The following is a 16541-nucleotide window of genomic DNA, read 5'->3' as shown; positions in this document are numbered from 1 at the left end:
ATGGCAGGGATACATGTTGCAGTCATAAGCCGTCACAGCAGCTTTTATGAGCTTCAGAAGCCATCTTCATTGTAGCCTGGATAATCTACACGGTAAAACCACAACTCTTGGAACAGCTCATGGCCAAAGGGATGCATCCCACTTCTTGGATCATGAAACAAGCACTGAGGTATGTAGTGCTGTAGCTATGCTGGTAATGCAATCAAGCTATCTCACTTGAAGTTGACTTCTATGAATCCAGATATATCTGCAGACTCAAAAACCTCACCTGAACTAACAGCAAAGTACTATAGCTTCAATTATAGCAAAGAAAGTCATGGCATTACTTTTATTCTGGCTGATATTCCAGAAACTGAATATGAAGTCTAAATATTGTCACAAATGAAGTATCAACCTGGATGGCTCACAGTCATTCACACGTTGTATACAACATACCTCGAATTCAATATTACATCCTATTTTTTTTTCTTATTTACAGCCAGTTTTAAAAAGGTAAAATATTAAAAAAAAAAGGCTAAAAGATGGCATTAACATTTTCTAATTTAAAAAGAGAAACATTAAGTCTCCATAGACTTATAAGCTACATTGATGCAATTATCTGCGATATACTCTAATCTTGTACTTAATTATAAGGAACAGTTATAAAAAGTTCTTAAAAGTTACCAAATTATATTCATTCTCTAGGCTAGATCTTTCATAAGTAATTTTTCCTGTGGAACAGGTACTATATAGATACTCAAGATCTAACTAGAAGATGACTAGAGGGATAGGTCTACAAATCTAGTTCACTTTTTTCTCCCTACAGATAGGATATTTTTACCCATCATGCTGTCAGTCACAATAGCTTAGAAATTGGAAGGGATTGTATCTGCAACATTGAAGAAAAAGCAGATATGATTTTAAGCCCTGTAAACCATAACAAAAAATTAAAACATACTAATTCTGAAAACAAGTGTGCACATTTCCTTTCCCAGTTACTTTTTAAGAAACAAAAAGAACTCTTACTATGAGCCAAAAGAAATCCATATTCTACAGACAAAAATACTTCACAAATTCCCATTAGAGAGCACAGTGGGGAGACGAACCAATGTATTTGCTAATGAATACTTAAAATTTAATCAAACATATTGACTTACTTTTAGCCTTTAAATAAATAAATAAATTGAAGTTCTCTAAACATAACTCTACTCATGTACGTAGTTCAAAGAGTCAGAAGTTACATGTTATGGTTTTAATTTCCTTCTTATGGATAATGAATGCATGCACAATCACGACATGAGCTTCCATGGTCTTTAATCACATCAGGAGCCAATTACAGATACACAAAGAGCAATTTGGCTAATTGAAGACAGGTTTAAGGTCTGCTTTCAACGCTTAAGTGAAACCTATCTGTCACAAAAGAAAAACACAACTCCCATAGGTCCTGCATAACATACAGCTCTTTATGTCTGTCCTAAATCACTCAGAATAGATAACATGGCACTCAAGGCCTTTATCTGACACTTAAATCACTCATATTCCTCGTGATCTCCATATACCTTCTGAAGTAACTATTTGTCAGTATAAGAAACTGACACTAAAAATGCACAACACTGGAACCCAAACAATTCACCCTTAGTGACAGACGTGATCTTGGATCCTTAAAAATCAACACAAACCCTACATGAGCAGCAGGCATCCCCGCGCAAGAGTTTAAAAGAAAAACATAACCAACCCTCCCTATTTCCTACCTCTTCTCAGTAGGAAATAATATTTCTGAAAACTTACTCATGTTGCTATCCCAATCTATTCCCTATGTTCCCTGCTTTCAAAAAGTACACGAGAGTAACCTTTCATTTTCCAGAAATACCTGCAGTGATTCGTGTAACCAATTAAACAATAGCAAAGGGTCCAACTGCATAGTTCTCTTTCTCTATAATATGATAAATGAAATAAAGTATATCATGTAAGAGCAAAGCCAATCTACATGACCTCATTTTTCCAAGCCGCAAGCCTGCTGAAAAGAGATGAAGAACACACCATGGTGGAAATTCAATTCTCAGCAAGATTTATGCAAAACAACCAACATGCTCACCGTGTCTTGAGATTTATCTTTGACATCATAGACTGTGAGCTTTATTTTAGTCTCTTCATAGATGGGGTATTCCGGTGGGAATGTCACACCAGTCAGAAACAGTGGATCTCTTGTTCCCTGTGCAACACAAGTAAATATTCAGTGAGGTAACAGCTGTGCAATGTGTAGCACACCATTATGGATGTACGTACAGAAACCATGGTCTCTTTACCAGAACTTATATGTCTACATCTCTTTGCTGTATCAAGCTCAGTGCTACAAGAAATGAGTAACAAACCAGACAACTTTAAAACTCTGTAATACCGGAAAAGAATTTAAGTGCTTCTGAAACAGCCTATAAACATGCCAAACAGTTCAGTCTGCAGGCATCAGTATCTAGACTAGTGATCTGTATTAAGAAGTGTCCTCCCTTCTGCTGTGATACTTTTGTAAAGTATTTAGTTTCACAGCGCTTTAAATGAACTAAGAACTTAGCCAAAAATATTGAGATATCTTAGATAAATCAAAATGAAAAGTCTATAGAAATGATACGGAAAATCTTCATATTACATTAAGGATATTGACTTTTTTTTTTTGCAGGGATTATAGTTCCTCTCTTTAGACAGTAATGGACTAAGACGATGTTTCTGTGCTTTGTAATTCCTTTACTCTTAATTATAGCATCATAATTCCCAAACTTACCAGACTAGTAAATTCTTAAATTTTCTGTTAATATTTAGTATGATAAATATAATTTCACTTGCTGAAATTAACTTTTCTTTGCCCATGACACCTCCACCCCAAAAGCTTGACTATGAAAGAAGCTGAGAGCCTTGACAACAATTTTGGAGAATTATTCATGCCCTCAAACACGTTCTATATCAAGACATTGCCTTAGGTACACACTTGTATTAAAAAAAATAAACATCTATTACATGTACTTCACAACATTGTTCAAGACTGTCTGCAATGAAACATCCTGATCAGATAGAAGATATTTGAAGCAAGCAGTTTCAGGATGGTTGGTAGTTGAAACCACAATTTAATTTAGTAGTTGGGTGAAACTTTAAGATCACAAAGAGCTCATGAAATATTCTTAATGTATTTAACAGTCAAAACTTTACCAAAGCCTTTGGTAAAGTAAATTCAGACATTTACTTTTACACTAAGACTTTTCTGTTCTTAATGAATCTCTGCAGTAAACAGCAAAGTGAATAAGCTATATACCTACATTGTCTGTTCAGATTTAAATAATTTTATATTTAATTGATTTTTGTTGTTTTTGATGCTAATGCTTACAGTGCAAAATGAAAATGAGCAAAGCAGCCTCAGACAGCTTTTGCTCCAATACATGACACAAGTTACTATCATGTATGTTATGCCTGTGTTCATATACTTTCTCCAAATCATAGAAGTAGGCTAATATTTTTCACATTGCAAAAAATCATCTTTCCAATGGAAAAAAGAAATAGACCAAAAACCAGAAAGTGTAACTGACTATATAAAGTGCCTCTGTTCTTCTATAATTCAAAAATACTTTCCAAACTCACTGTACTCTGAGTTTACCTTTATTTAAAATAGCCTTGCTCTTTCATGAGAGCAGCTATTCACTGTCTCAGTCCAGACCAACGTCTGAAGAACTGGAGTACTCTGTAAGTCTTTGCTTAGAAAAATAGAGCTTTCATGAAAAGGCAAGTTCATTACTAGCTGTTTGTCCTGGTTAAATGCCAAGAACTACAGAACGCTCTTAGGTACGCTTTGCTAACAGCCAGTGTGTGCTTCCTTACCTAAGACTCTGCACTAACTCGTTTCATTTCTCACTCACTTTTTTAAGGAAACAACAAAAAGAGCAATTAATTAATTAATGCGTTAATTGAATATGAAAGACACTCACCTCCACGATTTCAGTACTTGAATACCTCGTCAAAACGTGCTCTGCTGGATGTACCACTGAGACTTGTATAAACGTATTCAGCTTCCGATCACGGGTAGCAGCCACTAGATCCTTGCATGCTGGAGACAGCACAAAAGAAAAATAAAATACTCAAATGAGAACTGTGGGAAAACTCAGCCACAGGCACAGGACAAAGCAGACTACACTCCAGCTCCAGCTCAAATCTCCAGAGACAAGCCGATTTAACAGAGGAAGTCTCTTGGAAGTAACTTACAGAAATAGGAAGTCACATGCTGCAGAACTGAACTGAGATTTCGTTTCCACTAAAAATACTTGCAGCTTCTGCAAAGCTCCCTACCAGAGGCTCATCAGCTCCAGAATACACATGTGCGCACGCATACCCTCACACTCGCACACACTGGGATAGTGGGTAATTTTACATAAGCATTTAATTTGCCATGAACTCTCTCTTAGCAGCCTAACTTGATCATTTCTTTTCTGAGAGTTTTCCAGCATATGAACACTCCAAAGACATTCTAAGCCAGTTAAATGCTATCAGTGATCAGATTGGTTTACATCGTGTGATGTCACATTACAAGCTTTTTAGTAGAACTCATAATAAAAATGTACATAATTAAAATCAGACAGCAAAACAATTCTTTTGTCATTGACTGGCACGTACATGAGAAGAATAACTGATTTCTGGCTACTTTAGATCATTATTAAAAACACATTTTACTTGAAAAAATATCAAGGAATTCAGTTCTTGTTTAATAATTCATTTTTATCTTGTGCTTATAGTGATACAGATGACTGAGTTAATTTTTTAGACTTCAAGCTTTCTGACATAACGCAAAAAAAAGCAACAAGAAAAAGATGACAAAAAAAGGAGCAGGAGAGAAATAAAATCACCATTAGCTACACTGCAGACAGGACATGTACTGATATGGCATACACTGGCTTAAAGTTAAAAGCCATCCACCTTACATTCAGTACGGAACATGCAACAGAGAATACTAAAATAGGATCTATCCAGTATTTTCTGCAGTTCATTGAGCAACACTGGAATCCTAGAATTCAGAGGCAGGAAAAGAAAAGCCAACCGTTTTAGAGAGGGTAATTGTTAAGAAAGAGCTGAGGACATTTTATGGAGGTCACTGCCAAACAGGGGCTTCCTCAAGCGCAGCTGACCTTTAACTTTCTAAAGGTGAGTCAAATTATCCTCTTAGCAAGCAAACCTGGTCTTATGAGAAAGCAAAGAAAACTCTGATAGACACAAAAGGCCAGCTCAGCTTGGTTTATACCATTTTTCCTTTGGGCTTGCACCTGCCACTTGAGGATTAAAGAAAACAAAAATGAACCATCCAGCCTTTTATTAGTACTTTTCCGTAATGGTTACAAGAAGAAGGAAATAATTAAATCTAACCTTCATGGAACACCTTGAAGTTTCTTCTTACCTTAATATCCAATGAAATCTCACTGCAAAGCCTGAAACTGACCTTATCATCATTTGGTGGTAAAAGTAGGATAACGATAAAAGTTTGTGCATGGATGGAGTTCTTATTAATTAGCACCAGACTTCAATAGCAAGTTGCCAGCAAATCTTTACTTCTAAGGTTCGCTACATTATTGAAGTTACTCTCAATACCTGGTAGTACCTGAAGAATTATTTTATTGAATTTATAGAAAAGTATTTAACTAACTACAGCAGGTTGGGCAGACACAAGTCTATCTGAACCGTTTTGTGACCAACAGTGGAGATGACACTTATTTATTAAAGTAACAGCAACCGCAACTGACATAAGGAAGCGATATCAGGTCACCAGAAATTGCAGATACAGCCATTTTCACCTGAAATCCTCATCTTACACCATCACCCAATCTTTAAATCGCTGTTCTACTCTATGATTCCATTTTTAGAATACAGCACACTTAAAAATGCTTTTTCAAAGGAACAACAAGTGTAAATATTCTCTCCAGGAATCTGGAAAACTAACTCTCATATTTTTCACAACCATCAAAAAGGAAGGGTGGCCAGCTCAATTCAATGGATGTCCAGAGATGACAGGAAAAGAGACAAACTCTGGAAAAGTAAAATAAAATGAAATAAAATATAATAAAAATTAAAAAAAAATAAAATATATTCAGCTTCTGGCAAGAATCCTACAGCTAAACTCTTGAAAGAAGTACCACTGCATTCTGAATGGAGATAAATCCCTCAGTTACTAACATCTTGATATACACATGGGACATATCAAATACATTACGTAGATACAATTAAGTCTTCTATCAGCCAATATCACAAGTTTTTATCCCACTGACAAATCAAAAGCAATACGTAGAAGAGCGCACCAAGTGGCCGCTGCCATGGTGAGCACAGGAGACCACTGATTTTTTAGAAGAAAACCCAATCAGTTGATTCTTTTTTTTTGTAAAAAGGCAGCATAGCAAGATAATGTTGAATTTTGGTGGGTGGAGTTAACTGAAAATAACTGATGTGCATAACTCCAATTTGGGAGGTCCAGCAGAAAGTATCAGAAGATCTGGGAGACCCCAGAGAAGACAGATTAAAACAATACGACAAAAAAAATCAACTATTTGAAGACAAAGTTATTTGTGTTTACTGTGAGGCTGAGTCACTGCCATTCACTGCTATCCTTCAGTCAGAGAAGATACTGAATAAGATTGTCACTAGCAGAGAAGAGTTGCAGTGACCTGGAATTTGTCAGTCTGGGCCAGAACACATCTTCATGCCCCTTAAAAATGACCCAACTAACATATTCTATTTTAAGTAACTTTTCACAAAAGAATGGGACAAGTTTTTTTTTTTTAAATATCATATCCACAGTCTGGCCAGCTCCACAGCCCCACACTGAATGTTAAGAAAGAGCGTCCTTTCAACTAGCAAAATCTCTGAAAATATTAGGACTTGCCTAAGAAAGACTCTTTGGACAAGGTGAAACATTACATAGATATGCAATGAGGTACAGGATGTACACTCTGTATTTAGATACAGCTGCTGAACATCATTGACATGTTAATCAAAAACTGATGATAAAGCGAACAAAATGAATAATAAGGCTGTTCTCCTAAGACAGTGAAAGCGGGTAACATTACATGAATACTCCACATCACAACCTACCATCCAAACAGAATGTATACACATTACTTCTCAATATTTCACTATTCCGGAAATAATTTTGCAAAAACCCCAGATCAAAACTCAGTGAACTGAAGTGACAGCTCGTGTTTACATGCCTGAAGTATATGAATCTACTCATTGTGACCGCTGACTCAGTGAGTAAATGCCTGAATCATCCACTGCCCCGGTGATCACATCTCTGCTAAGCATACTCGTGTACAATGAATATTTAAGGAAGAACTGCACTAGGAATAATTTACGCTTTCAGATCAACAAAGAAAAAGTTAAGATGGCAAGAAGAAACTATTCCTCCATGTAGTAAGCAAAGAAAATAAAGAAAAATAACAAAGGAACCCACAATCTGAGGAGCAAGACAAAAAGCTGAAATGCTGTAGAATATATTTTCAAATGCTGTAGAATATATTTTCAAATTTGTAATTATGTATTTTGCAAAATGTCCTGGCCTATGTATAAATTGTCTTACCATTTAAAATTCCTCAAATCAGGAAATACCTTAACAGTTATCATTTAACATTTTCTAATGATACAAGTGAAGAATTGTTTCATTGTCATTGCTGTAGCTGTTCTACAGTTAACACTGCAATATTATTCATGAATCACAGTAAATAAATACTTCTCTTCTAGTTGTGCCTATACACTGTTCTACACATTCCAGTACCACTACTATGGTTATAAGCTCTGTGTGCAGTAAGTATAAGCTGTGTGAGTAAACACTTGATTCTTGAGTTTTGCCACGTGCACCATTCTACTGTTCTCTGCTCTGCACAAGCATGCAAGGCTGTGATCTTCATCTTTCTGTGTGCACATGCACACAAAGTCAGCAAAAGAAAATGCCTGCTTACTGTTTGCTTGTAACTGGGCTATGCTGTAAAACAGTAGCAACTTGATTCACGTTTTCAGTAATAGAGTCACAGAAGAAAAAAAGTCGTCTGGAAATTCTTCATCTGAAGCTACAGTTCAGACCACCTGCTCAACATTGCTCCAGCCACTGAAACCAATGGATCTGGAAGAAATTAATCTCGTAGAGGAATGGGGAGAATGCAGTACCTCCCTGAGCTGGAAAAGCTCCAGCAGCTGGAACAAACTAGGTGGGCAAAAAGAATGAAAGACATCCTCTGCTCAAAGTTAGAGTTGTATAAAGCAGGAAGCCAGGGACTATACCAAAAATTAGGAAATGGCATTGACGTTACCATGTTTGTCCATTTTTGTTAGTATATAGTGTATAGTATGAAATAACAGAACACTGGTGAACGTCTTATCAGTCTAGGGATTCACACAGTTTGTGTATCAGCCCACAGGGTAATTTCTGAAGTAGCTTTTCCTCTAACCAGTGATAGAAACAACACAATTTCCCCATAACTTCTTCCCTTTCCATCTTCCACACCTAGATAGATTCCAGTGAGCCAGCAAGGGACAATAATTAAACCAAACAATACCCCTGTTTTCTCCAGAGCTTGTTATTTTGTAAGCACTCCCAACAGAAAATCAGAAGTATCTGAAGAAAAGGGACATGGAAGAGGCTCATCTCTCATATATATATATACATATATATAGTCTACATTTAAACCTGTGTTATATGCAGAACATTAAACAGTACTTTTTTGTTGTTGTTTCTGTTTTGTTGTTGGTGTTTTCTTTTAACCTCTGCCCTGAGGAGCAGTGGAAGGGAAGAAAGCACACAGTCACTGCTTCTGCCTTGCCTTCACTGGGCACTGCTAACCAAGACTGCTGAAAAGATGACTTTCATCCAGGAACACAAAGGCTTAGGAATAATAAGCTTTGGAATACACAGGACAACTTTGGGCACATGCTTGCCCTTAGGAGCGTAAAGGGAACTGAAAGAAAGAACAGGAGAGATGTGTCCTGTGTGGAGGAACATGCCTGAAAGCATCCAAGGGAAGCGTTGGAGGACTGGTATTAGCCCAGAATGGTGTTTATGAGCAGCTTCCCAGATAGAGTCTCATAATAAATCGTTACCTAGGGATTAGAAAGAACAGACTCCTACACTGGAAAGAAGTTTCTTCCACAGCAGTTTCCAGTTGTGAACTCCCAGTAAAATCCACAGTACAACACTGAGTACTGGGAAAAGAACGTGTATAGAAAACTGCGTTTGGATCATGCATACAAATAAGTTAAGCTCCACTAATTTTTACCTAAGAACAGGTCTAAGATCACAGTTCCCACATCTGGGGATGAGAGATTTGTATGAAAATACAAATACATCTCTCTTCTCTAGAACGTACAGCTGGTTGCTAAAGCAACCTAATTGTATCACAAGGAAATGCATGTATGTAATACGGTTAAGTATTCTTCAGGGATACTTATAATTAACAGTGGGAAGAGTTTTTCTTTTTTAACTAACCATCCAAGGGAAAAAAAAGATGATGAGGAAGTCATATTACACAAAACAAAGATCTCCATCACATTTCCACAAACACAAGTTTGAAAAAAAAATTGATGTTATTGACGCTCACTGCAACTAATGTATCAGTATACTTAGCAAAAAAAACTATAAATTACCCACCTAACTTGCAGATAAAATAGCACAATTATTTAGTAAACACTCAAAGAGGACAGAAGCACGGTCTGTTGGTTAGAAAACACTGTATGCTAGTGGAGAGTTGGGATACGTGATCATGCCCAGGAGTGCTGAATTCCAAAACAAATTCTGCCAACTCCAGGTTTTTCAGGACTGGAGAAATTTCAGTTTGTTGCATATTTTGTGTTTTACCCAAAGCCTAAGCTGGGCCAGAGCATTAAGTACAGGACTTTGAAATAGTATTCTTCCTTCTCCAATAAAGTAAAATAAATGCAAAAGTTTAAGGCGTAAATTTGCTCTGCCACTACCAAGAGCAATAACAGGCATTTCCTGAGTGTGGGTTTCAGCTTTTTGAATATGCAAGAGCAGACCTTTTTCACACTGCTTCCCTGCCATTCAGCCTAGACAACTCCAGTTATTTATAGAGCTTAAGCATGATAGATGCAAGAGAGTCAGGAAACTGCCTAACTGGATCAACATAGAGCTCACAGGCATTGTATTTTCAGTGCTAAAATGAATGCAATGGCACTTGTGTTAACCCTCATTGTGTTCAATTGATACTTGAGCAGTGCAGTTAACCCATGACTAACTTCTTAGATGACCTGCTCCCTGCATGGTCATCACCCACATCGCCTTCTAGCTTTATTTACAGTTGTGGGTAAGATGTCCACCACCTGTGTTCTCTTAACTTAAGTTATACAGTGGCATCAAGGTCATAGAAATGTGCTTCAGGCATTAAGTTGTGAAACAGATGATGAAGTGTGATAGAGTATTTTAAAAGTTCTTTAACTTTGGAAGCTCAGAGTATTTCTATCATATAGTATCAGACTCCGTTATAAAATGGAATGCTTTCCAAAAAGATTACATTTCTTCACAGAGCACACTGTGCAGAATTGAACAGAGAACTCTGTTCTTCTCATGCTCTGTAGCAGTTGCAGGACAGCAAAGCACAGCTTTTGCTGTTTTACATTTTCAGTTATTGACTTTACCTTCAGTCCAAAATTATCCTGATCATGGCACAACCTATTAATGGTATTTATGCTTTGCCCTGAAGGTGTCTTCATTCTCTGGAGAGAGCAGTGAGAAAAGGAAAGAAGGAAAATGCCCAGCAGCCTAAAAAAAACCTGCTATACATAACACATTCCAAAATATATTCCTAACAAGTATGTTTTGATATGAATCTGCTGCTGTTCTATGGATGTAATTTATTTTGGCATTCTTGGCATTTTAGAATGCCACAGAAAGGTTTAAATGTCCTGGAAACAGAGCTAAATATCACTTCTCCCTTCACATTTTCCCAATATTCTCATAGCCAGTTTCTAATAAAGAAGAAAATTTGCTGTAATTTCCAGTTTCCCACTATCCTGTAAACAGAGTGGCTACAGGTTTAAGCTCCAAAAGAAGAATTAGGAGAATAGCGAACAGTATGAAGACTTCCTTTTTTCTTTTAACTATGCATTCCTTCATACTATAAGCTCACAGCAAGTATATAGAACTTAAAAGAGACTATAAATAAAATATGTACTGTTCATTTTTAACTTTTTCCATCTCCACAGAAATAAATTTACAAAAAATATTTGCAATATCACCAGAAGACAAACAGAAAGAAGCACCAAGTCTCACACAGTTTTCAGTCTGCCACATCTCTTGCTTTCCAGCATACAGAGCTTACTTTGACATAAGCATTTATATAATATAGTGCTGTACCAGTTGACAAATGAAACATTTTGCTTTTGATAATAAAGACAAAATTAAGCAACACAGAGTCCAGCAACTACAGGCTAGCCAACTATGTGGTCGTAGCCCTGTTGTCCACAAGAAACTGCTAGTGAATAGCACTATTCATTTCTTCTTCAAATAATAATGTAAGAAGAAACATTAGTTAAGGACTAAAACAAATCTCCATTTATTGCTGTAGAGTGATCTCCAGGTGAATTTGAGATTAACATGGAGAAAAAAAAAATCTTCATCTTACCAGATGTTAAGAATTCTGGTCTTTGAAGACCAAATTCTTCCAAATTCAGGAAAATAAAATTCTGTACTCACCCAATCCCTGTAAAATATATTTTCAATCAACATGGAGGTTTTTATGTCACGTTGTCAGCTCCAACACTTGTTTTCAGCATTTAAACAATATTCCACAAAATATTCAAGCTTTTTTTTTTTAGTTCAGTCTATTTTATTTCAGTTTTATATTCCGCACAGCTGGAAAGAACTACATTGAAAATATGATTAACCACAAAAATTGAAGTGTCCATAGCAGTATTCAAAACTTCATTATCAACAGAAGATGTGGGTAAAATAATAATGAATGTTATTTAGTTTGTTCTCAGTCAAGTCCTTCCAAGGACCTCAGATTAAGTGAGACTGCTTGTAATGTCCACAGCACCACGCAGCATCCAGTATCACATAGAATTGTGCAGTGCTTCAAATACAATTCTGTTCATTCAGGGCCTGCTGGGGAGCTTCATTTTCAAGTCAAACCTCACTGTAGGACACGTATTCCAAAAATAAGTACATCTATAACTAACGCATTCAAAAAGAGGATGACTTAAGTTTTCTATTAATTAGATGTTTTTCTTTTTATAGAACTTCTGATCCCTCACAGAAGGATTAAAAAAAAGCAAGTCCACTGGGAGACGTTTTAGAACATGAAAGCATTACTGCAATTATTTTTATAGGCATATTTAGAGATGTATTTAACAACAGTCATTTGAGAGACAAACGTTCAGTAAACACAGTGCATTACTTTTAAATACCTAAAAGTCAAGAGATTACGCTCTGAGCTACTTCACAATGTTTCTGTTATACTATTGGCCTAGCAAAACAAATCTGTTACACATCTGTTTAATCATTACTATTTTGTACAAGAGGCATGAATAAAGAAAAGGACTTTGTAAACTGCAAGTCATTTCCTTGCTGTTTGTCGCCCAAATTATCCAAGTTCTTCTGGAATTATAAGGTGACCAACATCCAGCAGAAAAGCATGGAAGGAAAGACATGAGGAAATCTCCAGAGAATTCTTTATTAAGTGTTTTGCAGACCTAGAGCTAGAAGACCAACTGCAGGATGTGCTAGCAAGAAGTCAAGACTCAACTCACAAAAAGGCAGGTGCCCACCAGTGGATTTTAAACAGAGCACTTCACACACCTGCTATCTAGTTCTGGAGATATTTAAAGTCTCCAGGTATTTAAGCTTTCAACTGCAAAAGATCGTTGCATACACAAAGGTCAATTTCTGGGTATGTCCCTATCAACCTAGCTTGGACAATGCTGAGCAGCAATGCCTCTACCTCAGGCCCTGTCAAGATTTGCAAACTGCACACCTATCTTCACAGTCCCGGGCTGGCAGGAGGTGACAGGGCACAGCTGCTAGCCCATGCTCTGCAAAAAACATCAGTGCTTATTTCCTTCACAACAGACCCAGTGGGAAGGCTGAAGGAAAAATGATGCCAGTACCCCTTAGAATTCAGTTAAGCACTGGACCAGAAAGAGGTCAGATGCGGCTGGATCCAGGTTGATCATTCTGTTCATCGCTAACTTAGCAGCTACAAAACACAGAAAGTCACTAAAAGCATACAAATAGACATTCAAATCATCCTCTTGCAATCATCCCACCTTGATTAAGCACCAAAAAGAAACCCCTGCACCCCAAAAAAGTTGAAGAGTTACTAGCAGCAGGGATAGAGGGGACAAAATAAGAATATGAAAGTTAATTTCTACATTTCATATTTCATATTAAAATTGTCACTGAAATTGAATCAAGGATACAGTCATCATTCTTTGATAAAACTTCAGAACTCAGACCGACCCACATGGTAAAGAGTGCTAATAATTTAACTGTCACCCTCAGCTCGTCCTCAACTTTTTCATGCATGGAAAAAGGGGGAAGTTTCAACTCAGGATGAAAAGGGTCTGTTTGAATTTTACTTCAGTGCTGTAAATATGTATTCAGGAACAATTTTCTGCTCTATGTTTACATTTTACAAGCACTTGTGCTAATAAGTCTCCCCTAAGAATATACAGAAATAAACAAAGCTTCACGTGCAAATATGCAGAAAAAACATCAGAATATGCACTAATCAGATACTATCTCAGGCAACCAAAATTTAATTTTCAGTTTTGCTCAGCTCAGTCTGCTTCCAACTTGCGCCTTGCCCAAGAAAAAATTTATGCTGATATCACAAGCGTGTTTACCTGAATCACGCTAAACACACCATGAAACATATAATAAGAGAAATTCCCAAAAACTGCTCTAGATCAGACAGATGACAACAATTTTCAGACCACTAATTTCAACATAATAACAGAAATCCTGAAGGATTTCTAGATCAAGCCAACAAAGACCTTATTATTGATGCATGCTGCAGAATATTTTAAGAGTCAGTTACAAGCTAGTCACTAACAGTAGGCTCTAAAGGGGGCCAAAAAACCTTATTGTTAAATTATGTGGCAAATCCCTGTCACACATATTCCAGAAAGATTTTGGTCGTAAATGACATGTTGAACTCAATCCCAACCCCTCCGCCAGAGCACAGTGAGCTACAGCAGGATTCCCAGTACTCTGTTGAGTTTATTCATCTCGAAGGATGAAGACTCAGCAGCCACTCTGGGCTGTTTCTCCGTGTTCTGATAGAATTTCAAATATCTTAACTTGCATCTATTGTATACTACACTTTCACAGAGGATAACTGAGAAGAATCTGGCTCCTCATCCTCACTGCCTCCCGTCTCCCTCCAGGTATTTATACACATTATCAACTGCATATAACTTCTCCAGGCTGAACAAGAGAATCCTAGCTCTCTCTTTCAGCCTCTCCTCACACGCTCCAAGTTCTTTAATCATGTTACTTTTCGCTTCCTAAATGACTTTATCCAATTATTCAAACATACAGTCTATTTCTTACACCTGCGCAGCAGACCTCCCAAAACCATATGGGGTAAAGGACAGCAGGAAAAACTAACACTTCAGCTACTAAAACACAAAACAAACAATAATATTGACCCTTAAGTAATCTTTGCTGTATATACTATTTCTCATTAAATAGAAGTTAAAAATTAAAGCAAAATTAAGAGACATTCTTGTTTGATGAAATCAGCCTTCTTAACAGGTGAAACAATAGCTATTAGAGAACTTATAAAAGTGAAGCTTATTCTTAGCAATACACACTATGAACCAGACTAACATGTATAGCTGAAAATATTTTGCAGACACTCTAGGTCTACTCAGTCTCTTTGACAAAGACAGCATGTTTTTTAAAAATCAATTATTTTCCCAGACAAAAAGTCAGCCTCCTGGGAAGTAGGGAAAGGCTGGAAGACAACAGTAGTGCCAGGACTATCATCTAAATCTTGTTGTAGGTAAGGAAGTCTCACAGAGTTTTCTGTAAGAACAAAGGAATTTTTCAGCTTGAGTTGGCTTGTTGCTCTCAGCATATAAACATCTGCAAAGGAAATGATTCTCAATAAGGGTTCCCTTCATCCAGAAGAGCTTCCTAGAACCACAAACTAATCACTTGCGGTCATATCATTCACTACGTATCAGATAAACACAAGGCCATCAGGTCATACAAGAGCTGTTCCTGCAGCTGTATTGGTTATGCAATGGGATAATGGACTGACTGCCAGCCTACTCCAGAAAGATGTTATCATAAATGTTCTTTCACTAGAGAACTTTCTAAGTAAGGTAAACCATCACTTTCCCTCTCCAGCTCAGTCATCAAATCATACACGTCTTTCCCACTCATGCTGTTTCATCATTTTGGCAACCTAAAGATTAAAGGTTTAATGGGCCACACACATGCACACCCCCACCCTCCAAAATAAAGGCTCAATTCATGAGATGTAAGATGTACATGGAAGTCACTACTGAAGAGTCACTTGAGAGAATAGGGTTCAAAAACTGAATTGAAAGAGTACATAGGCAAGAAAAACAGAAGGAAATATGCAAAGTAGGTGATGTATTTTTGAGAAAAAGCAGGAAGATAAAAATAATGAGGAAAAAAGAACAGTGGTGTGTCTGAAAATAACTCCTCTTTAGTTTAATGATCCTTAATTCTACATTCCAATGAACTACTTTTAAAATACCCTGGAAACACAAGTTTTCAGTTATGTCAGAATAATTTAAAAGTTTATGTTATGTTCACTGGAATGCCTAGTACTTCAGAAAGCAAGCATTAAGCTCATAAAAATAAGTAACTAATTAAGGTAGCTACTGAGTTGTTTTTTGGTGGTTTTTTTTTTTTAATACCTAAGTAACAAATTAACACATTCAATTTTAACATAATCAAATGTCTACCTATATCAACAAATTCCTCAATAACTCTGGAACTCTTCTCCCAAGTAACTCTCAGCAAGACTTATAAATTACCATAAAGGTTTCTGATTGCTTTGAGTATTCTAGATCAGGATCTGGAATCAGTTCAGGCAAAACAGGGCGAGTGCCCACATCAGTAAGAATTAAGGTAGATTAACCCATGCTTAGACTGATCTCCTGTAGTTATTCAGCTTCCAGTCATCTTCATCAGGGATTGAGTTCATACTCAACCTCCCAGAAAACTTCACATCTTTTAAAAGACACAAAAACTTTACCCCTTTGAAATTTTAGATAGAGAAGAATCTGAAAAAACAGGAATCAACATTTATGAAGCCTACAAAAAAAAAGTGTGAGGTAGACCAAAATTACCATTTTCATTATCAAGAAGAAATTGAGTTTACTGAAAAGACCAGCAATTTTATTTAAGATTTGAAAAAGGATTACTTTTAGCTTCATTTTCCCACAGCCCTATAATCGCATTGATTTGATACATTTCAGAATTTGAACATTCCTAACAGAAGTTAATCCTATTATCTGCTGCATCACTTGAGAACTAAGTTGATAAAACCTTGTCTCTC

General features: G+C 36.7%; 1 protein-coding gene across 22 annotated transcripts in view; it reads right to left on the bottom strand.

The window, feature by feature from the left end:
- INPP4B (inositol polyphosphate-4-phosphatase type II B) overlaps positions 1-16541 on the bottom strand; it is a 327844-nt gene that overhangs the window by 196364 nt on the left and 114939 nt on the right. For all 22 annotated transcript variants that reach the window (XR_016465803.1, XM_090138618.1, XM_090138627.1 and 19 more), the window contains 2 exons: positions 3948-4066; positions 2075-2191 (listed from right to left, as the gene is read on the bottom strand). Coding sequence is in view for 21 of the 22 variants with exons in the window: in XM_090138618.1 (XP_089994744.1) it covers positions 2075-2191; positions 3948-4066 (236 nt within the window). In the remaining variant the exon portion in view is untranslated. The remainder of the gene's footprint in view (positions 1-2074; positions 2192-3947; positions 4067-16541) is intronic.

Source organism: Phasianus colchicus, chromosome 4 (genome assembly GCF_987193195.1).
Source record: "Phasianus colchicus chromosome 4, bPhaCol1.hap1.1, whole genome shotgun sequence".
NCBI classification, from domain to species: Eukaryota; Metazoa; Chordata; class Aves; order Galliformes; family Phasianidae; genus Phasianus; species Phasianus colchicus.
This window is presented reverse-complemented; position numbering and strand designations above follow the sequence as displayed.